The sequence below is a fragment of the Fringilla coelebs genome (genome assembly GCF_963513975.1).
Source record: "Fringilla coelebs genome assembly, chromosome: 3".
Taxonomy (NCBI): Eukaryota; Metazoa; Chordata; class Aves; order Passeriformes; family Fringillidae; genus Fringilla; species Fringilla coelebs.
Genome location: NC_140030.1, coordinates 73,080,708 through 73,107,812, shown reverse-complemented (window position 1 = coordinate 73,107,812; position 27,105 = coordinate 73,080,708). Strand labels below are relative to the sequence as shown.

Sequence of the window (27,105 nt, the reverse complement as noted above, 5' to 3'; positions counted from 1 at the left end):
CGCCTCAACGGACAGCGCAGTCAGCGGTGAGACGGGGGAAGAGACGACAGACACGCAATCGACGGTGCTTTAATTCAATGTTTAAATATAACATTCATTAAGTAATTAAAATAATGCCAAGCTGCCTTTAAAAAAAAAAAAACAAAAAAACCAAAAAAACAAACCAAAACCAACCCAAACACAAAATACCAAAACACAAAACCCAACACATTTATCAGTTCTGGTTATTGCCCAAGGTTTGATTTGTGCTCTTCATTCATGAGGGCCTTGCCTTTCATTTAGCCAGCCAGCAATGTTTTTGTCTAATTATTAATTTTAATAGCAAGTTTTTAATTCCCTGTTACATTTTCACATCCATGAAATACTTGAAACCAATCACATTCCTTGTTACAAGTCTAGAAAAATGTATGTAGGTAGCCATTGCTGTGCACATCTCTTTCAATTTTTTTTAAAAAGAGACAATGTTTAATTTGTTTTAAAAAACAAAACATGGTGAGGATGTACATACACCTCTAAGCCCCTCAGCAGCAATTCCTAAGTGGTAATGGAGAGCTGTCCAGCTGAAGAAACACCTCTGTGTCTCCCACGCTTGAAGGCTGGCTGGGCAGGAGGGGAACCTTGTCTTTTCCCTGCTCCAGTGGGGCAGTGGTCCATGTTCTCAGCAGGAGCTTACATCCACTCACAGCACTCAGAGTCGTGCAGCCACAGGTTTCTGTACAGGTATCCGAGCATCTAACAAAAAAACCCACACTAAATATTGCTGATCAACATGCTGTAAACACCACGCCAATAAACTACCCCTTACTTCACTGCCCTTAGCCACTGGATTGTACAGTATGTGAAATAAAGAAGGGAGATTCAAAGCTCCAGCTAACGATACCAGAAAAAGCGTTGTAAAAAAATATTACTAAGATTTTTTTTGCAGTTAAGTCTATGGAATTACTACATCTAACATATGTGCATTGGCCAAAGTAATTTATAACTTGAGAAGGTCTCTTCAAATTGATTAGAGAACACTTACCAAACATGTCCAGGATTTTACTAACAGCCTCTTGATTTACACTGTAAGTCAATCCACTGGGCCTACAATTACAAAAAGCAGTTTACTCAACAAATATTCCTTATTCCAGTAATTTCTACACAAATAATCAGAATTAAATATTTTCATAACTACATAATATTTTTCATCATACCAGCATACATATCAAATTTAAGGACATGTCAGACTTCTACTCTAGAATAGTCATGGTTTCTTTACCTTTTCTCTTGTTTCCAGTCCCCAAATTCTGTTGCACTCAATTTATTCCTTTTACTTGAAAGAGGAATTTAACTATAGACGTTTACCTTAACCTATTTCATGAACAGAGGCATAAGGAAATAGCTCAGGTCATCAGCTGCCAACTATGTTCTGTGAAACACTCCAGACACTGCAGGGACTTGTCCTACTGGGGACTTCCATGATCTTACTTTTAAACACAGTAAGGAGCACCATAACACAAATTCATTTGATAACAGAATAACACATAATACAGCAACAGGTGCATTTTAATCTTAGGCCTATAAACCATGAACTGTGTAAAGACTCAAATGATTAAGCTTTCAGTTAAATTGCTTTGAGATGAGTTCAGTACTGAGGTCCCCCAAAACTACCAGTATTCCTGATTATTGCTTACATTGCCTCACCAGGCTTACTGTAGCACACAGTATTACAAATAAGCAGTGCTGTTCTTTTCTTATCAGAGTCTTGGGAGAAAAGTTGAAAACCAAAATGTAAAGGGAATCAGAAGCAGCCTAATAGTGACTTAATGAATTTTGCTGTTAGGTCCCACAGGAGTCTTTCCACTATGAGGACATGCCATTCCACTTCCACATCATGTACAGAAAGGAACTGTTGGGTCTCCTCTATGACTCCAGTCAACCTCTGGTGCTCAGGCAGTTGGGGTTCTGCTGTTCTACTAGGAGCTCAGACAATAAGAATTGTCACTAATATTTCTATACACCAGATATCTAACTTTACTTACATTTTCTTCTTCTTCACTGCACCCAGTTGCACAAGAGCTGATAAGGCATTTTTCTGCATGTCAGAAGACAGCGCTTCATAACATTGTGTACTCCCTACAGAGAAGGTAGAAGCACAATTAAAATTTTTATCATTTTCGATTAACAGGCTACTCTTGTAAAATCACATTGAGTAACAGCTGTACACACCCTTCTCAAGAAGTTGAAAAACAAAGTTGCGGACTCCGGGTATAAACTGCTTCTCAGTAAATGTTTCTTTCATTTCCTTTGAGAGGTATCTGAAAATTAACTAATATTTTCAAGAAAATGAGCATTCATTTCTTTTAGATTGTCAGCTTGTAATGAGTTATAAACAGACATGTCCTTGTAAGTAATACTATTGCACTTTGAAAAGCATAGGAGAGGAACTCAAAAGGTACCACTGCATAGGGCATCTGAAAGCTTTATTACTGTTTTACAGGTAAGAGAATCCCAATATTAAAATAAGACTCTATATTTCTATAATAGCTACCTTAGACATTAATTTTACATTTTTGTTCTTACAACGAAAAACAGTTTAAGTTTTTTAAAGCAATACCTGTTCTGAAGATGGGAAAAAATGGGCACATCAGTACACCTCACACATCAGATCACTACCTTCCACTACGTTAAACACCTACAGTCTCACCAATCTTATACCGACTTACCTGAGATTTTAGCCTTTTGGGTTTGTATGTATTACTTACTACAGGAATGTAAATGTTTAATTTTATTAAAACCTTGGAAAAACCAGAATTTAAAGAGAAATGGGTGGAATTAATGACTCCCATAAAAGCTATCAGAAAGGGAGACGCAAACTCATTTCCACACCTGGCAGGACAACCCAAATGAAATGAATTAAGCAAGAGCTCCTCATAAAATAGAACAATGAATCTGGTAGCAGCACACTCCCTATGAATCTTATAAATCCACAATGAGCCATCACATTACATAGTAGTTACTGCTTTGGTAAATTGGACAAGTCTGAGCCAAAAGCTAAAATTAGGATCCTTGGGGAAGGGTGGTGTTTTAAGATTACTGCTGTTTCTTAACTTTTACATTTCTCAACCTATTTAGACAGAAATATCACAGCTCTCTTACCATCCCTACAAAACACAGGAAAAAAGAGATCATTTTCTGAAGGACAACATACCTGATAACCTTCCACAAAAGGTCTGAACATAGCTGACAAGAAAGACACTGTGCCACTTCCTTTGTCAGTAGGGTAAATCTCCTGTTGACTTGTTTGAATGGCATCACATTTTGTGAGTAGAAAACATCCTTCCTCAAAATCCTGGGCAAGAAATACAGAACTAAAAGTCTAACATTTACAGGAGTGCAGCTACCATTTCCCACAAAATCAACAACAGAAACCACAACAGAGCACCACTTTCATTTCTGAACTCAGCTGTCAAGAGACTTTTTCTGTCTCCTAAAAATACCCATATAAAAAGGCAGTGGGAACATATTCTTAAACACAGCAGTCCCTCAATGCACAACAGACCTTGGCACAAAGAAAGTGGCTGTAGCTGCTATTGCAACAGCCAGCCTGAGCTCCCTCAGGATTTTGTCAAAACAGGGTCAGGTTGTCCAGTTTAGGGTTTTTTCCTGTGCGCGTTTTTTATTTATTTATCTATTTTTAAACTAAGGGTTTGCTTTTATCTCATGTCCAGTGTTTGCAATAAATGATAATACAGATCACTGACCTGCCCTCTACCGAACAGAAAACAAATGGCCAAAAAGTTACGAAGTTTGGAAATGTCAAGGTCAAAACCATTTTACTGCCAATATGGGCAAAAGGGGAACAGATTACACAGAGGGATGGGACAAGGACGTGACAGACATATCAATGAATACAGCGGTGAGTGGGTGGCTAAAAGATCCCTTAGCATCACAGCCAACTCCTTCATCTGACTCCAGCAAAGTCAGTCATAGCCAGCCACCTTCCTGCTCCCTGCCACTTTCTGCTATTTCAAGAAAGCCGCAAGAGGCAAAAATCGTCAACAAAACTTAACAGTGCCAGTCAGCCTTTAAAAAAGGCCCAATTCTCATTTATATAAAAATCGATGGGATTTTAATACATTTGCAAGTCTTGAACATTCTTGTGAAAATTATACTATCTCTTTTTTAATGCAGGAAAGATCACAACTATCACCATCATATATTTGTCCTCGGCATTGATAAAAATAACATGCAATCAGTTTAAAATACAATTAAAAACTACACATACCAATTTATATTGGGTGTGAGGCTGAACCAGCTTTTTAACTGATAAACTTCTTTTCACCTGCATTTCAAGCAGGCTGGACAGGAGCCAGCTCTGACCCAGCAGGTTTGTGTACAAAGTGACAGAGCAAGTCCTGCAGAGAGCCAAGGGCTGCCTGCAGTTTTCCCAGCTTGGCAGTATCCAGCTGTGCTAGGGGTGCACACAGGCACACTGAGCCCTGGAATAAGGCAGTGTTCAGGAACAATACTGGCTTTGTCTGACTGATGCTTGTATGGGGCAGGAGGTAAAATGCAGGGAAACTCTTTTCAAGCAAAAAAGGATGCAAGTAAAGCTTCCAAAGACTCTAAGAGGGAAACTATTATGCCATTAGGAAAGCTGTCACTTCAAAAACTTTCACAGGCTGCACCCCAGACAGCACTTACACTTCATTGAAAAGACTTTTAACACAGATTTTCAGATCTGTGCTGGAAGACTGGTAGCTTTATGCAAAAAAGCCAAACTTGTGCTACAGTTCATTTTAATAGTTCAGAATTGGGCAATTTCATGATTTTTAGCTTTTGTACTGGAATGAAGAAAAAAATTGCATCAGCAACCTTGTGGATTCAGACAATATTTTGCAATCAACATGACCCCCCTTTCAAGTTCTCCCTCCCACTTATAGATCAAGGTGATATCCCTGTAGGTGTTTTTCACAAAGCACTTGTTTAGCAGAGCCCTGGAATCATGCTGTTATAATTGGTTGCATTACTATCATCATTTTTGTACAAGGGATGTTTTTACCTTCAATGAAATGCCAGGAAAGAAGATGAACTCATCAGAAAAAACATCTCTCAAGAAGTTGAAGCAGCTATAGACTTCCTCTGAAAAAAATATTGTAAACGCAAGTGAAGAGCCATTTACTCCTTATTTAAGAGAGTACCTACATCAAGTAAAATACGAACTTGGCATTTGAAGCATACATAAAATGGCAGAAACCCCAAGAGAACAGCAAGTACTCAAAGCACTTGATTAAACTGTTAAGGAAAGAGCAGGGACTTGCAGCTTCTCAAAACATGCATTAAATGCCACAATCAAATCCTACAAAAGGATCAAAGGGTAAACAAACAAAAACAAGGCAAGCCAAATATCCCCATGCCCTCCCAACACATTCACCTTATCCCAAACATAACAGCGTCAGATAGCTCCCGCTAGGAGTCGCAGGAAGCTGGTGCTCCTCTCCCAGCTGCTGGCACAGGGAGCAAAGCCGGCAGCTTTTCAGAGCCCCAGCGTACCTTTTCTGAAGCTGGGTGCCATCTGCAAGGCAACTGCCACCAGGGCCGGGCGCACGAAGACGTTCAGCAGCTGGTTCCTGTACGTGGCACACATGAGCACGGCCAGCGCGTGCCTGAAGACGATTTCCCCTACGGCTCCATCTTCCACTCCCTTGTCATTCAGGACCACGTGGCCATCGACAAGGCCAGCGATGTTGGAATGCAGGGTGAGGCCAGACAGGACTGCTTTTTTGGCACACAGATTATCTAGGAGGAAAATACAACACTCAGGAAGTTGCAAAAGGGAACATAACTCTATTGAAACAGCTCAAAATGCACCAGTATTTCAGACACTACACCAAACATTCAGTTAGAGAGCTGTTCCAATAGGTTCCATACCAGGAACTGGCAAACTAGGCGTGTATAACATGGAGAGAACAAATTTCACACATTTCTATAATTAAAACACTTCAAATTCTTCCACTTACTAACAACTGCAAATTGTAATTATTCCTTGTCTCTGGAACAAATATTCTGAGCCTCCAAAGAGAAAAAGGTTATATCTGTATGGTGAAAACATTCATTAGTAAGGAAACGGAGACTACACTTCTGCTCAAGCATTTCTGACACTACAAGTTTTGAATCAGAGGTACAAATCTTTTTATAAAATTTTTCATCAACTCTCATACATAAGCAAGACCTCATCCCAAATTAAACTTATAAAAATTCTTAGCATAAATATTCTTGCATAACGTACCTACTCAATGAGAAATATTCCCTGCATCAAATTTGGAACAATTTGACAAGCAAGCAATAAAAACTTCATATTGAATGCTAAAATACACTTCATATGTTCACAGCACCACAGGTATATCAAATCAATATAGCCTCTGACAGAAAAACCCCATCATATTCCCTTCCTTTAATACAGATTTCATGTAGAGTCTCCTTGCATCTTATTTACTCCTTCAACCTACTTTGTTCAAGTTTTGCTAAAGCTCCCAAGTTTCTTAATGCAATAGGAAGCAGAAGTCTGTGCAAGTAATTTTTACACTTCCTGTTTTGAATATAAAATTTTGCAAATGTTCTGCTTGTAATGACCAACCAGCACTCCAAGGGCAGAAATAACCAGCTGTTCGGAGACAGAAGAATGGAGAGCATAATGCAGTTGCATGAGCAAATTGGCCTTTAAAATGTATTTCTTCTTTCAAATTGACAATCCAAACCAAAACAACAAACCCAGTATGTAAATGATGCCTTGAGCACAGACAGCACACTCCAACAAAATCCACTCAGCTGTTGTCACTCCTCCATTTCATTACTGTGCCAATTTGCTATTCCCTGACTACATGACAACTCTACTAAAGCAAATGCTTACTAACTGTTGCTAAGAAAATAAACAAAATAAATAAGCAAATCTGGATGTAGTATGTTTTTTTTTTTTTACTGTGTAGTAAGATTACAAATGTTGTTTAAGTGTTGCCATGAAATTCTTGCTTTTAGCAGTCTGGCAGAAGCAGACCTTGCCTGCATTCCCTGTAGTGCCAATCCCTGAAAGAAGAGGTTTTTTGTCCAGAGGTGACAGAGCTCTTTTATACCAGTAGACTGCTCCTATTTCTTTATTGTAGTAGTGAGAGGGATCCTTGATTATACTCAGGACTACAAAAGCAAAGATGCTTGGCTTAAGTCTACCCACAGCAGAAATGCACCCTAGCCACGTGCATTACACAATACTGTTCCTTGCTAGCTTTACCACTTACATCCTGAGGCTCTAAAATTGCCTGTGCCACTCTGGCTCACAGAGAGAAATTTCAAACAAAGTTTGAAAGCACAATCAATCGTTCAGCAGCCAATATATACACTATAAATATATACAGAGATATAAAAGGGGGTGTATATATATTAATAAAACCACCAAAGAAGCCTTCTCTTCAAAAGTCATCATTGTTTCTGGAGATAAAATGAAATTTAAAAATAAACAGACAATTGAGAGTTTTGATTTCCTCCACCCATTTGTTTCTGCTTGTTCTTTGCACCAGTAACAACTTATACTGTTGTCAGTACCAAGCAGGAAATGTAGCACTACACAGAGTTAGGTGGTGTAGATCAGAAAATTGCCTGTGACTTACAATTAGGTCAGAAAGACAGACACTACACAAACCATAGTACTCTAATATTAAAGTGCCTTAGAATTTACCTCCCTTCATGATACAACAGTAAAATGTCTGTTCTGTTTCCACCTAACTGTTTTTTCAAAGTATTATCTTCAACATGTTAAGTCAAAACCTGTCAGGTTTCAGCATGATTTTTAGCATATCCTAAAATCCATTTATAATTTTAAGAATTCTATAAAGCTGTTACCGTACATTGCTTCCATAGAAATATAATTTATCTTTCATAAGCAACAAGAGGAACAGAAATAACACTTTCTCTGCATACCAGGCCATTCAATGAATCCTCCAAAAGTCTGTGTTAAGCCTTTAAGCCACAGGGTCTTTTCTATTAGAAGCTCAAATTCCATAGCAGGCAAATTCTGGAGCAGGACAGCAGCAACTAGCACCCATGGGCTCAAAACCATGTTTTCTATTTGCAGGAGCTCCATTTTATAAGCTACATCACTGACAAATTCTTGGATATCCTCAGATGGCTTTTGGGGAAGATGCCTGAAAAAAACAATCCAATTTAAGGTAAAGAGCTCAAAAAGTCTAATAGAAAAAACACCCCTCTTTCTTTCATATTGTTCCCAGATCTGTAACTTTACAGCATCTAACATCTGCAGGGTGATTCTACATGCTATGTAAAACAGAAGTAGAGAGCAAAGCCTCAGTAGCTGCATGACAGTACCTGAAGCACAGACCTCTGTACTGATACTGTATATTTGCTGTCTTCAAACAAAATTCAGAAGCATTATGTTTTACAGAAAAAACTGCAAAGGCAACACAATCCAGTCACAGCTACAGCTCTCCCTGACATACGGTCACTTAACAGCTTGCAGGAATAATGCAAGAAGTGAGAGGAAGGTGAAAATTTTAAGTGGCAAAAGCACCACATTCTCAGAAATCAGTTTTGCCTGGTTCATTCATCACCATTAAATTTTGAAGTGGTGTTTTCTCAACACAGGGAAAGCCACAAGTAACAATTCATTTGAGAAACACCCAATCACAAGCACAATAAGCCTCTGCTCAGACCAAACAGGTTCAGCAGTCTGAACAGTCAGAGGGAGGTGAGAGAAGATGAAAACAAAGTACAAGACAACATCTTAGCTAGTTCACATAGGTGTAGACTAAACCAATGTTCTTCCTGTGCACACACCATGGAAAGATGCGGTACCTGGGAACCAAATTGTACGGGCACCGATTGATCCTCCCAGATGCCAAGGTTCTAAGGGATACTGGCTGGCCAACGTAGATATGTATGGTACCAAAATTGTCACTGAGGATTCTCCTGGCTTTTAACAACCCCTATGAAAACAAGAAGAGGAAAACTTAAATTCTGGTGCTACAGGGTGTGTACAAGTCCCTTTCTGTTCTGTTCTTAAGGAATTTACATACAGATGTAGATTCTTTGGGCTTTGGGACTCCTAGGAGTTCATATGCATAGAGAGATTCTTCTAATATCCTCTCATAGCTGATGCTGATGGGAACAAGGTATGTGTCAAAGACTTCACGTTTGAAAAAGGGTTCCATCACAATGCTGAGAAGACCTGCCAATTGGGAAAAAAAAACATTAATCACCTGTCTCTTTCAAAGAGGGAAAAGCAACTGCAATTTAACTTTGGAAAGGATATCTTTGTATTTTAGAAACTGCTAATAGGTATACACTGTGCCTGTTCTCTCTTCAAGGAAGCAGCAGCAAAAGACATGCCCAAGCCTTAAAACACAGAGTAAATGGAAGCAACACTCTTGGACAGCTGTTTGTGCTCTTTTCAGCAGCACTGCTCTGTGCTTGCACAGCATCTTCCTTCTAAAGATTCCCAATTACTGTTACAGTTAGAACTACAATATTTCCCTGCTGGCCAGGGGATGCCTATTGTCTAGGAAAAAAAAATGGTGAAGAGTTATTGAATTTAGTACACAATGGGGCAAAGGGAGCAAAAGCAGAAGAGTGCAAGTGAAATGTATTGCTGTTCTTTGCATGGCCTTGGAACCCACCCATGGTGTTTTCCATACTCTGGCAGACTTTCCCAATTTCCCTCTACTTTAACATCTCTTTCTATCCAAAGAACTTACAAAGCACATAGCCACTAATGAAAACACTAATATTAGAAGTTCCACATTTTAAATAAACATACCAAATTTTGGAGTCAAAGTCTTGGCAGTGCGGCTTCTAGTCCCCTCAAGGAAAAATTCAATGGGGGCATAGCCACTCTTCAAAAGTAAAACAAACAAACAAACAAAATCCAGTTAGAAAAAACATTTCTTCTTTATTACCTACAAATAGTTTTAAGTACTTCAAATGTAAGTAAGTTGTTTTAATGAAAGACAAACATATCTAACTTCAGTCATCTGTAAGCCTGCATTCGTCTATTGTATTTTCCACCCCATATAGTTTAATTAATGAAAATATTGTGTCTGTCATGAGATATGGGCACAGAATCCAAAGCAACTGATAAGCAGTAATTTGTTTATCACTTACTGAAGTGTGTAATAATAATAGAGTGCACACATGGTCTTCACCTACAGCAAATCTGAGGTAAAAAGCACTTAGATCACGATGAAGACTTTCAGTCACACAGCCAAGACATCCTCCATATCTCACAAGAATTGTTTAAACAGAGTATTTCTTAAGTACACATTCTGAGATCTCAGCAAGTTATTTACCCTTAACATCGTTTTCACATATTCAGCAAACACTGCCCAGTAGAGTCTGTTGCCACCGAAGGAACGACGCATAAAAAAGGCACCTGCCCTTCGTAGCAGCTCACCAACTATTTTCATTCCTAGGAAATCTGAAAAACATTCAGAGAAAAAACAAAACCACACACACAAAATTTACTGATTAATATCAGCCAGCAGAATCAACCACAAAATTTCTATCACACTGTTTACTCAAATACAGAAGATCTCTTTCAAGGATTCCTTTGTTGCCAACACATTTATTTGCTTCCAAATTGTCTAGCAAGACTTCTACAGACAAGAATGGCATATTATAATATCTTTTCCATTTTTTTAAGATGCATTCACTTAGAGAGCAATTTATTTTCCTAATTTAGATGGTCAGAGTTCAGCCATAATAAAGACTAAGTTTCTCAAGTACATTGTCTCACTCATCTTTAGAAAAAAGCAGCTCCTACTGAACATATTCCAGAAGACACAGAAAATAGGCAGCCAATTAAACTACATTAGACCATCTATAATCCTGACTCATCATTTTGGGGGATGTACACCAAACCAGCTAAAATTATTTTATAGTTTTTCAGTTTTAAGCAATGACAGTCAATGCTTAACTTGTCAAAAGCAGGGAAAACCACTTAATGTTAACAAAGTTCTTATGGAAGCATTTAAAATGAGTCCACACATAAGCTGGCAATGTTTGTATGGCAATGCCATTTCAACCTCCTTGCCACCTCAATCCATGAAACACTGGAGAACAGATATTCACACAGTCAAATAAATTCCCATTTCTAGTTGCAACACTGACAATGACTGCCCTGAAGATGTCACAGGTGCCAGAAACATCTTCCCAACACCAGCTAGATTCCTGCTAATGTACTGGATGAGGATGTACTGGCAACTATTTACCGTCCCTTAGAGAATCCCTACAGATCTCTCTGTATGCTTGAAGCCAAGAGATAACTAACAAAGCAAAGGCATTTACCACCTGTATCAGGACAGTCTCTCCACTCAGCACAAGTGCTGATTTCAGAGTGACTTTGTAAACCACATCTTGTCAACCTCTAACATGATATGCAGCTATGAAATACAACTACAATCATAGAGAACTGTGTTTTCTCCAGAGGAATTTAAAATAATACACGTGCAGGCAGCATCAAGCTGAAAGCCCCTAATTCTTTAGGAGGACTTTCACCCTGAAGCGCCCAAAGCATTAAAAAAAAGTTAATCATTAAAAAAATCCTTGTTAGCTAAACTAATAGTATCTTAACATACTATTTTGAGGTCCAAAATTCAAAAATACTCTAATCCAAGTCAGTAAAGGATTACACCAATATCTATAACAACATGTGAGCAGATTTTGAACAATACACAACAGGTAAACTGCAACACCTTGATCAAGGCAGCTGTGAAACATGGACTTGTGAATCTAATCCACATCACCCAGATGCAGCAAACTCAAGGACAAGGGAAATCTCACATTCCATAGCAAGCATGTTCTTACAGCTTCTATTAGTCTTGCTAACTTCTTGACTGGAAAAGCAGACTACAGTAAGGCAGAAAGTTCCAACATCTCTGCTAGGTTCCCTTACCTGTGCATGGTAAGGTAACAGTGCTGCACCAGACCTGAGCTGGTTTTCTGCCTGCTTAGAAGGCCTCTTTGATACTCGTGACTTCCAAGATCAGGTGTCTAAGTTAAGTGCTGACAGCATCCAGATTATCAAAAAGTACATTAACTTGGAAGACACTTACTGTTCCAGCCCTCAGGAATTGTTTTCTACAAACATACTGGCTTCATCTGCTTTACAACTAAGTATATCCAAAATCTGACCTCTGATATGCCGTATCACTTCCCTACCAGCTCTGTTCTCAGCATGTCACAAAGTTCTGCCAATACTTCAAAGAAATTAATCACATCAGAAACAAGCATGAGGTGTCTGGTACTTTGTATCTGGCTGCTGTGACTGCACTTTAACTGTATAAAGTACCACAAAAAGTTCTGCACACACAGTAGCACGTGGCTAAGTTCTTCCCTGTTACCAGGCAATGAAAGCAAATAGAAGTATTCTTCACAACCCTTATTTTTGCCCCAGCCTCAGGTCTACAGATGGGGTACTTCTGGGTGAACTTGCTAAGAAAAAAATTCACCTTTGACAGGACTCAGCACCAATGAGAAGCTTTCGGACACTATAAGCAACTTACCCAAGGAGGATTTAACAAGATATATTTGGAGCAGAAGCTAAACACACAACTACTTATAGTTGCAGCCACCAGAGAATGCTACCAATTCTCTGAACCCTGAAAACATTGTTAAAAACATACTTGCCTATTCCTGCTGCAATGACAGGCAAGGCCAAGTCATACGTGTATAGCAAATAAGACAGCATCAAAAAGTCTACGTAGCTTCGGTGGCTGGGCAGCAGCACCACGGGATGCTCCTGAATGGCGTGTTGCAACTGAAAAAGAACAGTGCAAACAATATTGTCCCAGTATTTACTGACTGTTGAAATTTGCAAACATAGACCTGCACAGGGCTCAAGGCAAACAAAACCCAATTGGCTTGAGAGCTGTTTCTCTGTCCACACAATCAATACGGATCTTTCAGCACAGAACCCATTGGAAATTGGGAGCAGTTGTTTCCAGAGTAGCAACCTGAAGCTCACAACCATCACAGGACTCAAAAACTAGGGGCACCCCATCATGCAATAGTCTAATTCCAATCCCTTTTGGTGGGGATGGGAAACCAAATAGGGGCTGTCAGGACTGACATTGCTGACTTCCAGGGAATGCACTGCACCCTCCAGAATAGCAATATCCTGAAATGAAATAGGGGGACAATGGTTCCCAGAAGCCGAGGAAAACCTAAAGCATCTCCTGCCTCAGAGGTGGAGAGTGTTTCAGCACACTTGGTTGTATGAGGGTTTTGCTGAGCGGCCATGTAATATTATATTGTGACTCCCAATTCAGCTAAATGCATTCTTATTTTATAATATCAGATAGAAAACACTCTCTCCATGGCTGATCTAAGATATTCACAGGCACATGGTATTCCTTAATATAGGAAGCATTTGGAAAATATACAAAAAATCCTGACAGCTGTTTGCCTCTAAAATACTTACATATCATCAGTCTTTCCTCCCACGTTTACTAAGAAATGCACTAATAAACAAAAGTGAGTGCAGTCTTTTTTTTTTTTTTTAAGAGGGTATTTTTCACATTTGTTATTTGTGATTAGAGCTCTTGTCCAAGTGACTGGTCTGGTATATTTTAACTTTTTCCTCCCACCAGTACTCACTCTCTGCATTCCTTCTTCGTTCACACAAACTCTCTGGAAAAGCTGTTTAAATATTTTGCTCAGAGTGAAGGCAAAAAATCTGACAGCTCCTAGTTGCATACGGTGGCCCATCTCATCCAGGATTTCTGTGGCTTCTTCTTGAATAATATCAGGTGATTCTCCCGTTTCTTTTGCTAACTAAGGAGAAACAAAACAGCAGTGACAAATTGTTCCCTTCTCCTTGCCTATGCAGACCATTCTAATGTGCCACAGCTACTATGATAGAACTACTGCAATAGTCCACAAGATTTTGTTTTATGTGATAGGTGTGGATCTAGTCATACAGAATCTGTTTGGTGCCAGCCAACAAAGCCAAGTTAAAGCCGCTTAAAAACCAAAAGAACCTTAGATATCAATGGTGGGGGGAGGACATTCAACAGTCCTCCCCCCAAACACACCATATGAATGTTTTAACTTGCAGCATATTCAGAGGATATTTAAGTTCAAAGAATATTTCCTATATTATCAGTCTGAGGAAGACTGTGTGCATTTTTCTTTCAATAGTAAAATTAAGCCTATGTTTGTAGAGACAGTCAAAATGTAAATATTTTAAGTGCATTTGGGTTAGAGTTTACAAAGAACCTCAGCTGTATCACACTTCCATTTCTTTGTGATGCATTCCTTTGGCAATGGAGAGCTGAATTGCATACACTGTCTCTACCAACTGTGCATATCAATGATCTTTCTTCTGTTGCCATGCACATTCCCTTTTGAATAATGGCCATCCCTCCAATTTGGTATTTGAATCTAGAAATATTTAATTGAAAAGTTAAGCCTTTTACTGTTATGGAATACGGAACATGACTTTTACTCAACATAGAGGAGGAAAGGAAAGGAACAGCAGAAGAAAAAGCCTCCAAAAAAGCACATCTCCATTTGGAAGCCAGTGGTGCTTACCTACTATTTCCATTTTGTGACATATGAGAAAATCCATCTCCTCCAATCTACCTCCATATACCTTACTATCACATCTACTAGGTCGAATGTGTTTTCCTAAATGCATTACCCATTACCCTACATATTTCCACATGTTGTTTAAACTGATTATTTTATCCACTTAAAGAAACCAAAAACTGCCTCCACTTTAGCTTGAGAAAATCAGTCTTGCTTAGAAAGCCAAAAAATTCCTCTTGTTATTCAGCAGGAAGAGATTCTGTTCTCATTCACCAGCAAAAGGCTTTCCAAAAGTCCACTTGTGTGATCTAAGGGCAAATCCACTTAGAATTAAGAACTTCCCAAAATCAGAAACCAAAAACCCAGACCAGTCACACAGAGAAAGCTAAAACAAACAAATGACCTTAACTTCCCACACTGAACTTTAGTAACCACAACAATTTGGCACAAGAACAAATTCAAGTGCGCCTGTGTAAAGCTGTTCAAACCTTTCCCAGGCAGGAGAGACCCTAATCGTAGAGGGCTGGGCACATTGCCCAAGACACTCTCAGTTAGAAACTTCCAGTAACCTCTAGTGCAAAACTGGGAACCAGGCCACAATGGCAGGTCTGCTAACTCCTTTCAACCACTTGATGAAGTCAGGAAATATCCATCAAAATAATTTTCTATCAAAAAAGCACTTCAGAAGAAAACATCACACAAACATCTTTCTACCAAATTCTCTGTATTTTCTTTCAGTAAATATTTCGGTGTCTGGAGTTGAAAGATTTTTTTGGCTTTCATACTACTTAGCAATCCATAATGGAAGCAGAACTACTTTGTGGTGTAGAGTGACATATTTTACTTGGTCAGGTTATAACACATTTTGATGTATCACAGGTAATACTAGCCATTAAAAGAAACAAATAGAAAAAAATTTACAGTAGCCTGTCACTCAGGACTAACCAAAACACCTTAGGTATTTCTACACACTTGCAATTATTTTTTATGGCTACTGAAATTAGTTTATGCTGCTAATTAACACACACACATATTTCAGGTATTTAAACACAGTGCAAAGTATCAGCCAGCCTAACCATAAAATACTTTATTTGTTATCAAGTAGTAGCTGCCCTTCATATTAAAACAAAAAATATGGTTACATCTTAAACAGTATTTCTAATTCAAAGAATTATCTGTCATATAGAACTCTCATTGTAGCGAAAGTAGCCTTTAGGACTTGTTCATAAATGCATCATTAACCTATAAAATTTCTACAAGACACCCCCAAAGTACAAAAACGTCTGCTAGGAAGGAGAGTGCTAATGTCTTTGACAATGTTGTTCTGTGGTGAGAACAGTGGAGTATGAGGAGAAAGAGAGAAAGAGAAAAAAGAAGAAGTCAGGCACCCTGGATAGATTAATGATGAAGTGTTGTATATGCAAAATCAAAACACTATTTCATGAACCTGACAGTTTTAGTGGCAACTCCAGTATCTTCTTTTTCCTGCCAAAAGAGTTATTTATTTACTGGACCATCTTCCAAACTACAATTAACACTTTAACAAGATCAGCAACAATCTCTTTTTCCCTGCTGCCGCACAAAGCTTGGCTGCGTTCAATCCACCTCATCTTAGAGCTCATTGTGCAAACTCACCTGCTTGATAACATACTGAACTTGCTCTGACTGGAGAACAGCACTTTTGATAGCATTTGGCTTGCAAGGTGAAAGTCCCTTGTAGATCACCGGGGTGTAACATTTCATGGCGTATCTCAAGTCACTGGACAACCGTCTTTCCTCCAAGATATCCTCAAACTCATCTCTTTTCTTTGATGTGAGCTCTTTCTGCTAGGAACATACAAATGAAGAATGAGACACTGTCTCAAGCTATTTGGTGACCTGCTTGGCCACAGCACCAAAATAATGATATGCACTACTTCTGCAACATTTGGGGTTTCTTCTTAGCTTTCAGTAATGTCTGCATGCTGTACTCTGTGACTGGAGAAACCAATACCACCTGCTTGCAAAAGTGATCCAGAAAGAAACTAAAAAGCAAAATAAACAAACAAACACACACCCCCTTCCCCCCCCAAAAAAAAAACCCCTTCACTCTAATTCCTTTCAGTTGCAAAGATCCCCAAATCACCCTATGCCATGTTACTTAATTCTTCCTCTCCCCCAAAAAACCCTTACCCTAATCCCTTCAACTGCAAAGATCTTCACCCTATGCCATGTTACTTAATTCCACACAACAGGAAGAAACTGAGAGAAGACATGGGCTTTTAAAGCTGAAGTGCCTTGCCTCCAGCCTCTCCATAATTAACAGGTATTAGCTATAAGACTTTTGATTCCAACTCTCACAGTTTCATTAAGACAATGCCATGATTCACATTATAAAAACCCAATCATCAACACACAGAAAATAATCCCTGCTACTTAAAAGTTGCATCTGGGGCCTTGGTGACTTGAGCTTTCACACAACTTGGATGTAAGGTACATGAAACATTGGCAGGCAAGAGCAAATTAAAAAAAACTCCAGATCACCTCACTGTCAGCCACATGAATGCAACACAGTGCACACGTAGGTAAAGAGAGCACAGCCTCTGAGTAATCAGTACCACCAATGCTAAGCAGGAAAAACCTCAGGGCATCAAGAACTAATTGTGGATCCATCCTGCTGCAAAAAATTCAGACAAAACTCTTCCCTTTGAGCAAGTAGACCCTTGTGCTGGAGAGAGACGTCTCCTATTATCTCCTATATCACTACAGTTTGTATGAATGACCCCTCAGTCTTCCCAAGAGTGAAACTGTATTTCTCCAAGCTTCAAACCAGCAGCAATAGCTACCAGGTAAGTAAGACAACTGGAGTAAGCCTCTCTTGAATAAAAAAAGTATTAGTTATGACCAAGCACATTTATTAGATGATATTAAAAATAAAAATGCTTATGTCTTCCTCCACAGTTCCACTTGAAGGGTAGCACTGACAATCTTTTCATTCATTCCACCTCCCCGTTCTACATCTGACCCGTGCACAACCAAACTGATAATAAACGATAAAACATGCTTCATGAGCTCCTTCAGTGACCTATTCTGGTGCTGAGTGGAAAGCCTGGCCAGCAAACACCCAGGGGAACACCAGCAACAGATAAGCAAAATGCCCTACAGTCGCAGCTGGGTTTTCAACCTTGGGAGAGGGAGTCGGGTTTCACTGCCAGCCAGCCAACCAGAGCCACATCAGCAACACCGTCAGAGCAGCTGACATTTGTAGAGAGCAAACCTTTAGCCTCCTGTCCGTTCATCCCCACAAGGTAACATTTGGTGGAACAAAACAAAACAACTCAAATCAAGAATATCTCCACTTAAGAATGAAAAAAAAATCCTTCAAAGCCTCATCTATATCAAAAGTCAATTTTGTTTTATTGGAGGACACAAATCCCACTATAATATTTAACCTTCTCAAGGACAAGCAAATTTTGAGACCATCCCTCTACCATAACTGCATTTAGTAGATTGTATAACTTTTCTTTCCACAGCTGCAGTTTAGAGAATTACCTCACAGTAACTGCAGAACAAACTCAGCAGGGACTTTAAAAACAATCTCATAAAAGTATTAAAACTTTTAGGGTTTTTGTCCTGTATGATTTAGCATTACAGCTTTCAACCCCTCTTCTTTCATAGCTTTCAACTGGTTAGTATTTTGCAAGAGATGAGTAAGCTAAGATCTGTTAAGATGACTGCAAATAGTTTCTATCAGCCATCTGTTGCTGTTGACACCTTATATCAATCCCCCTGATTAAAATAAAACAAAAATTAATCCCTTATGTTCTATAATGGCAAAAAAGCTCAAAATAGTAGCAGAAAATGACGCTAAGTATCACCTACTCAGATCAGTATGTGACAAGTCATTGCTCAGAACATCTAAGCAATGTTTATGGCAGTTACAAAAAGTTAAAATCCTGCAATCAGCAACTACATGAAATCCAGACAAAGAAAGGCAGCACTCAGCACGGGCATGATCAGCCACATCAGCAGTCACTGCACTGCTACAGATGTTCCCCAGCACAGCTCCTGTGAGCAGAGTTTTGCTAGGGCTATGGTCCACTGAAAAATCACCTCTCTGCCTCTGCTCTTCGTCTGAGGTCTTCAGACTTGATGTGCAACTGAATTCTCTCCATGGCAATAGTTATTTTCACACCGTGTTCTGAAGGAGCACTGAGGGAGCCAAACCATACACTTCACCAAACACCAAAGATTTGCAACTGTGCTTTTACACATTACAGCCAAGCTGTTGTTCCAGCTTCAACTGCCAGCTGGTAGAGAACACACTTGGAAAACACACTGTTGGAAACCTGGATATCAGAAGATTCAGTGGCATGCACTCTGTTACTGTGACAGCGGTGAAGTACAGAAGCAAAACAGCAGGAGCCTGGAACTCCTCTGCTTCCCTATAACTAGGATATGCAATGTAACGATGGTGCTCCCCATGCCCTTGGGATACCAGCACACAGACAAGATACAGAAGAGAAGTTTGGGACTCCCTGCGGAAACAAGGAGCCGTTTCCCTCTCTCCCTAGTCCCCTCCTCCAAAGGCTAGTGAAAGATAGGGCTTAGCACCCCACACCTAAACCTCCTTGTCTGAGGCTGGCAAAGGAGCTGCAGGGAACGAACGAACAAGGTCAATAAAGTAATTTTCTCTGTGTAACACGGGAAAACCCGCTTCAGCCACTCCATGCCCACGACACCCTCCCAGCGCTGAGTTCACCGTGGCTGGCAGGAGAGGTTGCTGCGGGGCTGAAGCCCTGCGGAGCGCCCGGTGCCCGGACACCTGCCATCGCAGAGAGCCGCTCCGGGACACGGCCTCGCTAAGGCGGAGACACTTCCCACCGCCCCTGGCCCGCCGGGCCCGCCGCAGCAGCTCTGAGGGGAGCCGCGGCGCTCGGGATCGGGAGCTCTGGCTGTCGCGACTGCCACGACAGACAGTGAAGGAGCAGCGGAGGCAACGCGGGAAGGTGAACTCGTGAGGGAAAAGTCCGGTCCCGCCGGGGCCCGGGAGAGGCCTCGTCTCTCCCTCCGGAGCGTGATTCCCCTTCCCCAGGGACACGAACCGGGGGTAAGGGATGGAGGGGCAGACTGCACCAAGCGCCGTCATTCCCCTTCAGAGAGAGCGGCACTGCCGCAGCGCGGGTGAGGTGAGCAGCCCCTTCCCCGCGGCACCGCTCCCGCCGCCGCTGCCACCTACCGAGTACATGGGCGCCCCTCGCCGCGCCCGCCCGGGCCCCGCCGCCGCCGCTGTCGCCATGGTCCTCCGAGCTCCGCCGCGCCGCCCCGCGCCCCGCTCACCCGCCCTACCCCGTCGCGCTGCCCTGCCGCCCGCCGCCGCCTCCCGCGGCGCCCATGGCCCCGCGCCGCCCCGGCCCGGCTGCCTGGCGCGGTGCGGCGGCGGAAGGCGGGGGCACCGCGCCATGGGCGGCGCCATGTCGGGTGCGACGGGAGCCGCCGGGGGTCACACGCCGGCCCGCCCGCTCGCCGCGGCAGCCATGGGACCGCGGGAACCGCGCCGCCGGCTGGAGGCGGTGCTCGGCGCCCTCTACGACCTGGGTGGGTGCGCGGGGCCGGACCGGGCGCTGCGCCGGCACCACGGTCCTCCCTGGGGGCCGGGGAGGGGAGGGGGCAGGGCGCGGGCGCTCTGGAGCGGAGCGTCGGCGGCGTGGAGCTGACCCACGGCATGTGCTCGGTACAGGTGAGGAGCCCGGCGGCGCCCGGCGCGCTGCAGAGGACAGCGCAGCGAGAGCAGTGCCGCCGTCAGCGGAGGAAGAAGAGGAGGAAGAGGAGAGACGGGAGCCGCAGCCGGCGGCGGGCGGGCGGCGCGGGGCCCGCGGCTTCTTCGGGGAGTTGCGGGCCGAGCTGAGCGCCGCCGGCACTGCCCCGCCGGCCCCCTCCGCCCCGCCCGCCGTGGAGGTCGTGGTGTTCCGCGGGAGGAAGAGGAAGGAGCGGTGCGGACCCTCGGCAGCGCCCGCCGGAGGAGCACAGGTAGAGCCGCGCGGGCCCGGTCCCCGCCGCCCCCGAGCCGCCCCTGCCCGCAGGGTGGGCGCCCTCGGGCGGGGTGCGCTCCCTGGGCCGGCGCCAGCCCCCTGCCGTGCCCGGGTTCGTCCCTCTTGTGATACAGCTGCCTGGAAATCCGGATGCTTTGGCCATCCGCCTGCTCAGCTCGATGGCATCTGGTCCTGCTGATTCCCAGTGGGGCTGCTGGAAACGGGCAGGATGAAGCAGGGGAGGGGGCAGGACGTGAAGACCAATTTTTTCAATTTCAGATCTCTGGATAAGAGTCCTATGTTTGAAATAGGCGCATTTCAGCAAACTAAATTGATTTGCTGACAGGCCTGATGTTACGGCAAGAAGTTAAAGAGATGGAAGGCTAAGCCTCTTGGTTACTTCAGTGCCCAGGAGTTTTGTGTGCTGCTCTGCTCCTGTCAGTAGCTGTGGATGTGAGGTGACAAAACTTGCTTCTCTTCTCTAGCATTACAGCAGCACTGGGCCATTGGCAAGCAGCATTTGTTCTTGGAGGATGAGTGTTGGGTAGTCAGTAGGGGAAGGCATGACAGCATTAGATCTCGGTCCTCTGGGTTGGTTTGTTACTGCTGAACTGCTTTGAGCTACCAAAAACAGTAGCTGAGTTCCTTCAGCAGGGAGGTCTGGTTAGGTTTGGCTGGAAGATGAGCAGAGGGGTTGACTGGTCTCCAGATTTTATAGCCTCTCTTGTTGTTTTCCTTGAGTTGTCTTTATGGCCATAACATCAGAAGCACATTCTAAAATAAGCTCAGATGGGCCAACATATAGCTGTCTTGAATTCAGAGAGACTTACTGATATTGGGGGTTTGATTGCTTGGAATTGGGGACTTCAAGAGACTCAAGCAGTTGTTTGAATCCATAAACTTTTGCGCTTTTTCCAGCATGTTTTCCTCTAAAAATTTTCTTAAGTTTTTTATAGCTGGAGTTTTTTTTACCTGAAAATACTAGTGTTATGCTTGTTAGCAAAATGCTCTGAAGATAGCCAGGTGTATTTGTGGTTGAAATTGCAATTCTATATAGAAGCCTTTGCAGAGCTGAGAGGAGTTTGGCTGTGGTGGATGCAGAGGGAAACCCTGATGTAACCCTTGGGCCTGAGCCTGTGACTTACTTTGCCCTGAGGTCCTGGAGAGTGAAAAGGAAATGCATGTAATGTATTTCAGTTCAGCTGTAATGCTTATGTAGTATCCTGTTTCCTCTGAGCGGATTGTACCTTTGGGAGCAAACAGGGAAGGTGAGCAGGGTAATCTCTTGAACAGATGGCAGTTTGCCTGCCTGCATCAGCATGCTTGGGAGTGGGCAGAGCTTCCACTCAGAGAGGTGGCTCAGCACATCCTCCCTGAAATCAAAAAGCAGATCAAAAAGTCCTGGGAGATTTGTAGCTGCTCCACAGTGTCCCATGTGGGACACTCCTGTAACAAGCAAGCATGGAACTCTCTCCCTGGAGATTTTTCTTTTTCTTTCTAGGATATAGTGTGTTCCCCCTGGAGAGTCCCCCTCCAAACTGAGAACTGCTGAGGGAAGGTGTCTGTGTAAATCATGGAGTAGAGAAGATACACTTTTCTCTGAGCTCATTTTGAGCAAGTCCTTTCTTCAGCCTGTGCTAAGTGGCTTCTGCCATTGCTGACAGTGCATCTTTTGGAGGTGTTTCTCTGGCATTAGTGAAGCTGGAAATGGACTCTCATATATGTCCATGCAGTTAGGAATTAAGCTTGTTCTATATATTGCCCCAGCTGTGAGTACCTGCATTATTATCACTCTCAAATAAAATGACAGTGAGCTAAAATTCACAAGCTATCCTATATTAGCTGTTCGGTATGGGTTTGGAAATGGACATATGAGTGATACATAGCTCACATGTGGCAGTTTTTCTCTTACTTACCTAGAAAAATGCCATTGAAACTGTCTCTTTTAACAGATCCTGGAAATAAAGCTAGAAAAAAATGCTGCTGGAAACCTGTGTATTATTCCATACAACTTACTTTACATTTCCCTGGTTTTCAGAAAGCTACCTTAGTCAGCATTTAAACTGGTGTTATTTGTCATATTAATTTGAAATGTTTTGTTTTATTTATAGACCCAAATAGTGAATGAAGAGAAGAATGCAGTCAGACAAGAATTTAACTTTGAAAAGGTAAGTCAGTAGGATCATACTAATGTCACTAGTTTAGTGTACAGTTATGTATACAGGTATACTTCAGAAAGCTGCGGTGGGACTGATAGGAAACCTTTCCAGAAATGACTACATGAGGATTGTGGGTGAGGATTTCCTAATAGGAAATTTCTCTTGTAGGCGAGGATTTCCTAATAGGTAATTCTGGCTACATGCCACACCAAAGGAGGAACTGGCTGGCAGCAGTCAGCTGCTCCATGTGGAGAGAGGTGTGTAATTTCATGGCCTTTCTTTCTGACCTTCCAGTGAGAATTTGAGAGGGATGTGTAAAGGTGCTTGAATTCCCATAATGTTTAACATAATTCTTTCTGCCCTATGGTGTTAAATCTCTGAGATCTCATGTGAGAAGGAAAAAAAAAGTGTATTTGCATCTGATTTTGAAACAAGAAATGGCTTTTTCCATTTGTCTTTTTATTCTCATCTGTTCTTACATGAACATAACTAGCATTGGCCACCTTAGCTACTGACTTGTTTACAGATCTGTGCAAGTTGTTTTGTGTGCCTAATCACGGCTCAGGGATGTGTTATGATCCAGTGGAATCTCTGGAGATTCTGCATGGAGCTCTGTACTGCTAAGAAGGGTGGGGATTTAATCACTGATTTAAAAAAGATTATGGATTCATTAGTGGTTCTGCCAAGGTATGCTTGTGTAGTGTTAACTCTACCTGTGCTCATTTTTTACATGGAAGAAATCCATTCCATGTATTACTTTATGTGAAATGAGGAGAATTGAAAATTCTGACAGTCCTCACCATCCAAAGATGAGTTGGACAGTGGTTAACTGCTCTGCAGTATGGCTCTGAACTCAGTTTTATTTTATAGCACGCCAATTTCCAGTATTAGCCAGGATTTCCTCAGGAGTATGACTTCATTGAACTCTGCCAGGCATTGCTTTACAACAGGTTGGACATTATGAAATGCCTGCAATTTTCTGTAATGTTCTAGGCTCGCCTTGAAGTGCACAAGTTCGGAATCACTGGCTACAAGAAGCAGGAGCAACGTGTCTGGGAACGGGAGCGTGCTATCATGCTGGGAGCCAAGGTAATTGTCCCTTGGTTTGTGCTGGAGGTCACCCAACTGTTACAGTGCAGAAAAGTAGTAAGGAACATGAGGGGCTTTGGTATTCCTCTTTTAAAACCCCTGCCCTGACCCTTCTCCCACTTCATCATTACCTCTACGTCATCTGTTCTGTCTTGTCTATTTTCTGTAGATGATTAGAAAATTAGTATGGTTGTGTTATTAGGAAAGTATTGCAGGTGAAATATGACTGATCAGGCTGAAAAACATCATTTACTAATTTTTAATCAGGCCATTAAAAAATAAATAGTTGGAGAGTGGGGCTCACTTTTTAAATCTTCATTCTCACAGACAGATAAAGGTGGAGAAAAGTTTTTAGTTCATCATAACCAGTATAAAATTAAAAAATAATATTTTTGGGTGTTTTTTAGGAAGTGGGTTGGGTTTTTTTTGCTCAGAGTGTGTATGTAAACCTTATAGGGCTGATCACAGAACAGTATTGTCTCTCTCTGCTGTCCTCACCAAGAAAGAAACAATTTGTGATTACCTGACGTCTCTTAAGTCCAGTCCTCTCACCCAAAAGGAAATAAGCATGTGTAATGTTTTGCCACCATCATGTGAAAAATGCTGTCTGTGCAAGTGTATGAATAATTTTTGAACCTATTTGAAAATTTAATCAGCAGTATCCCTCCCAATCTTTGTTGCAGCCCCCCAAAAAGGCACATATGAACTACAGGACTTACCAAGAGAAACTGAAAGAGAAAAAAGCAGTGAAAGATGCTGATGAGGAAAAGGTTTGTATGAAATTTTCTGTAGAAAAGGCAGCATGTAGGAGCCAACCCTCTTTAAAAGAGCCTCAGATAACACCTCAGGTGCAGGAGTGCCTGATCTTGACACCTGCTGTTCTCTGTGGATTGGGCTACTGGCTCCTACAGGATTAATCTCATTGGTAAAAGCTGGTTGTGTGCAGTATGAAGACACAGAGTTAGGCTTGTGTTGTGGTTGGTTTCACTGCCTCACCCTTCCAGGATGATAGACTGATGACACAAAATCAGCAGTGGTTATTGTTTTTTTTATCCTTTCCCCTTAAGAGGAAACAGAATGGTCTCCAATTAAAGTTTGTTGCATGTTGTCTGACCATAGAGAGCCGGATATTCAACTGCTTTTTTATCAGCACAATTCCATCAAGGATCCTACTCATTATTTAAAGCAAGGGTGAGGCTTCTGTTGCATCCATCCTCTAGCACAGCCCATCTGGCTCTAAGCCTGCTCTCTGCCTCCATATGGAGCCTTCCCATGTAGGTGGGAGCAGGCTGGTGGGGCTGGTAATTGCTCTATCAGCCGGTTTCCTGCCACCCTCTTTCACAGGGACCTACTTGTCCTGCTCTGTCATGTGGCTCAAAGTGCATGACCAGTCACACCTGAGCCCTGTTATTTGACAGCTGTCCTCAGCTGGGTGACAGGACTCACCTGCCTGGTAGCAAGTCCATCTTCTGACCCTGGGATCTATCACATGCCCCAGAAGGAAGCCTCTGCTTTTGCACGTGGCAGGGACAGCACGTTGGTCATGAGTGAGCTGTACTTTCCATAGGCATAAGGAAGGGCTCTGGGCACTCCTGGCAGTGGCTCCATAATGTGTTGCATCACTTGTTCTGTCAGAAGGTCTCCCAGCTTGCTATAAGTGCCTGCTGCTCTGTGAAGTAAAGGCTATTTACTGAATTTTCTTTGTGCAGGTGGCTGTTTAACCAGCATGCTCTGTTCCTTTTTCATTAAAATATCTTTATTTCCTGTCTTTAAAAACAGGAACATAAAGGTGATTCTGTTAAGAAGAAGAAGAAGCAGAAAGAACAGAAGGGGTGAGGTGTTTTTAACATGATCTCCCCAGTGTATCTCCCCTATGTAATTGCACAGTCTTACTCCAGAAATCATGCACATCACAGTGCAACAAAATTCTCCAGGTGCTGAGCTCCTCAAAAAATGGTGACACTGCTCTGTGCCTGGCTGTTCCAGAGGCTTCAGTTCCACAGCTTTACTTGAGAGTATGTCAGTTCTGCCCCAACAAGTCTTAAGACTGCAGCAGAAAGTCAGAGGGATGAAAATCCCTGTGTGCAGACTCATGAGACAGCACTTGCTCAGAGCATTTGCCCTAAGAGATAATTTCTGCAAAGCATAAGCTACAGTATACAGAGGCTTGAAAGTGAGCTGACATTTCCTAATCCTAGTGCAGCAGGTTCCCTCTCTCTACTCTTCCTTCTCTATCCAAAAATCTAAAATGTTTCTAAACATTTAAAAATGTTAATTGTGCTGTATTGTGCTGTAAATTTTGCATGTATGAAGGGAAAATGTTCTGAAGTCTTTACATGCTATGGTGTGATATTCCATAATACCAAACTCTGCATAAATAGGTGACTTCTTCACCATAATAAGCATGTATTTCTGCTGTTTCTTTTATTTTTTTTTTCCTCTTTCAGGAAGGCCAAGAGGAAGAAATCAGTGCCTAGCATTTGGCCTGCAGGACAAGTTGGAAAATTCAGAAATGGGACCTTGATTCTGCAAAGCCATGACATAAAGAAAATTAAATCATCTAAAGTTAGCAAATGAACTTCATGAGTGAAATGGACAATATACCTAAGAGAATTCACATTGCTACCAACACAGACTTCTGGGGCCTTTTGCCTATCCACCACATCCTAATTTTTTAATCTTATTTGTTATTACAGGATTTTTATGTACCATTCTGCCTTGGGATGAAGATTAGAATTTACCATTTTATAAATAAAGATTAGAGTTCTTATTAAGAAGGTTATACAGGCTATTTTTATTAGTTAATATGTGATGAATAAAACATTTCTTTTTGTAGAATCAGCTTATTGGCTGTAAATAAATTACTCATTTAATCCATAAATTAATGGATTAATATAAATATATCTTTTATACAGAAGGAATTTGGAAAAAGTCAGTATCTTACTCACTCTGAACTGGAAGTAGGTGTTCTCCAAACATTTATTGGACATAAATCTGTTTTTCTGTCCTTATGGATTATTAGTTGATAGTGGAACTGCACAATGATTTTTCTGTCCAGCAAAACCTCTTAATGTTTCAAAATTACCTGCTTTGGAATGAAAATAATACTTTTCTGAAGTTTTGTCCCAGGCAAGCATTACACACTCATCTTGTATATCTCTGTAGAGATCTCCAGATAGGCACTTTGGAATAATGGTTTGGTGGCTTGATTGTTTGGTTTTTAAAAACAAAACCATATTAGACTGAGCCAAATGAGCATGGACACTCAAAAG

At 41.8% G+C, this 27,105-nt stretch overlaps 2 protein-coding genes across 3 annotated transcripts; one reads left to right on the top strand and one right to left on the bottom strand.

The window, feature by feature from the left end:
- Positions 1-49: 49 nt before the first annotated feature.
- On the bottom strand, positions 50-20,050 carry GNPAT (glyceronephosphate O-acyltransferase). Of its 2 annotated transcripts, none has more exons than XM_084203140.1 (16): positions 19,793-20,050; positions 16,210-16,401; positions 13,642-13,818; positions 12,673-12,802; positions 10,335-10,462; positions 9,806-9,881; positions 9,066-9,217; positions 8,845-8,975; positions 7,954-8,177; positions 5,536-5,781; positions 5,045-5,124; positions 3,191-3,331; positions 2,209-2,308; positions 2,022-2,115; positions 1,022-1,083; positions 50-732 (listed from the first exon to the last, which is right to left on the bottom strand). In XM_084203140.1, the coding sequence occupies exons 1-16, from the start codon at positions 20,027-20,029 to the stop codon at positions 689-691; spliced, it is 2,214 nt and encodes a 737-aa protein (XP_084059266.1). In that variant the 5' UTR covers positions 20,030-20,050; the 3' UTR covers positions 50-688. The 2 variants fall into 2 exon arrangements, with proteins under 2 accessions (XP_084059266.1, XP_084059267.1); XM_084203141.1 differs by having other exon boundaries at positions 16,210-16,398; positions 19,793-20,046.
- Positions 20,028-27,105, top strand: FSAF1 (40S small subunit processome assembly factor 1; the record flags this gene model as incomplete). Its single annotated transcript, XM_084202639.1, has 7 exons — positions 20,028-20,193; positions 20,294-20,583; positions 22,697-22,753; positions 23,738-23,833; positions 24,517-24,603; positions 25,613-25,665; positions 26,281-27,105. The coding sequence occupies 7 exons, from the start codon at positions 20,028-20,030 to the stop codon at positions 26,408-26,410; spliced, it is 879 nt and encodes a 292-aa protein (XP_084058765.1). The 3' UTR covers positions 26,411-27,105.

What these genes read in the sequence shown, in the direction of transcription:
- GNPAT (XM_084203140.1), bottom strand. Translation starts at nt 20,029, where the DNA reads ATGGCGCCGCCCATGGCGCGGTGCCCCCGCCTTCCGCCGCCGCACCGC. An exon ending in ACGAAGAAGGAATGCAGAGA is followed by an intron (nt 12,803 to 13,641) that starts GTGAGTACTGGT and finishes GTTCTTTTTCAG; the next exon opens with TTGCAACACGCCATTCAGGA. An exon ending in GCAGTGAAGAAGAAGAAAAT is followed by an intron (nt 1,084 to 2,021) that starts GTAAGTAAAGTT and finishes TTGTAATTGTAG; the next exon opens with GCCCAGTGGATTGACTTACA.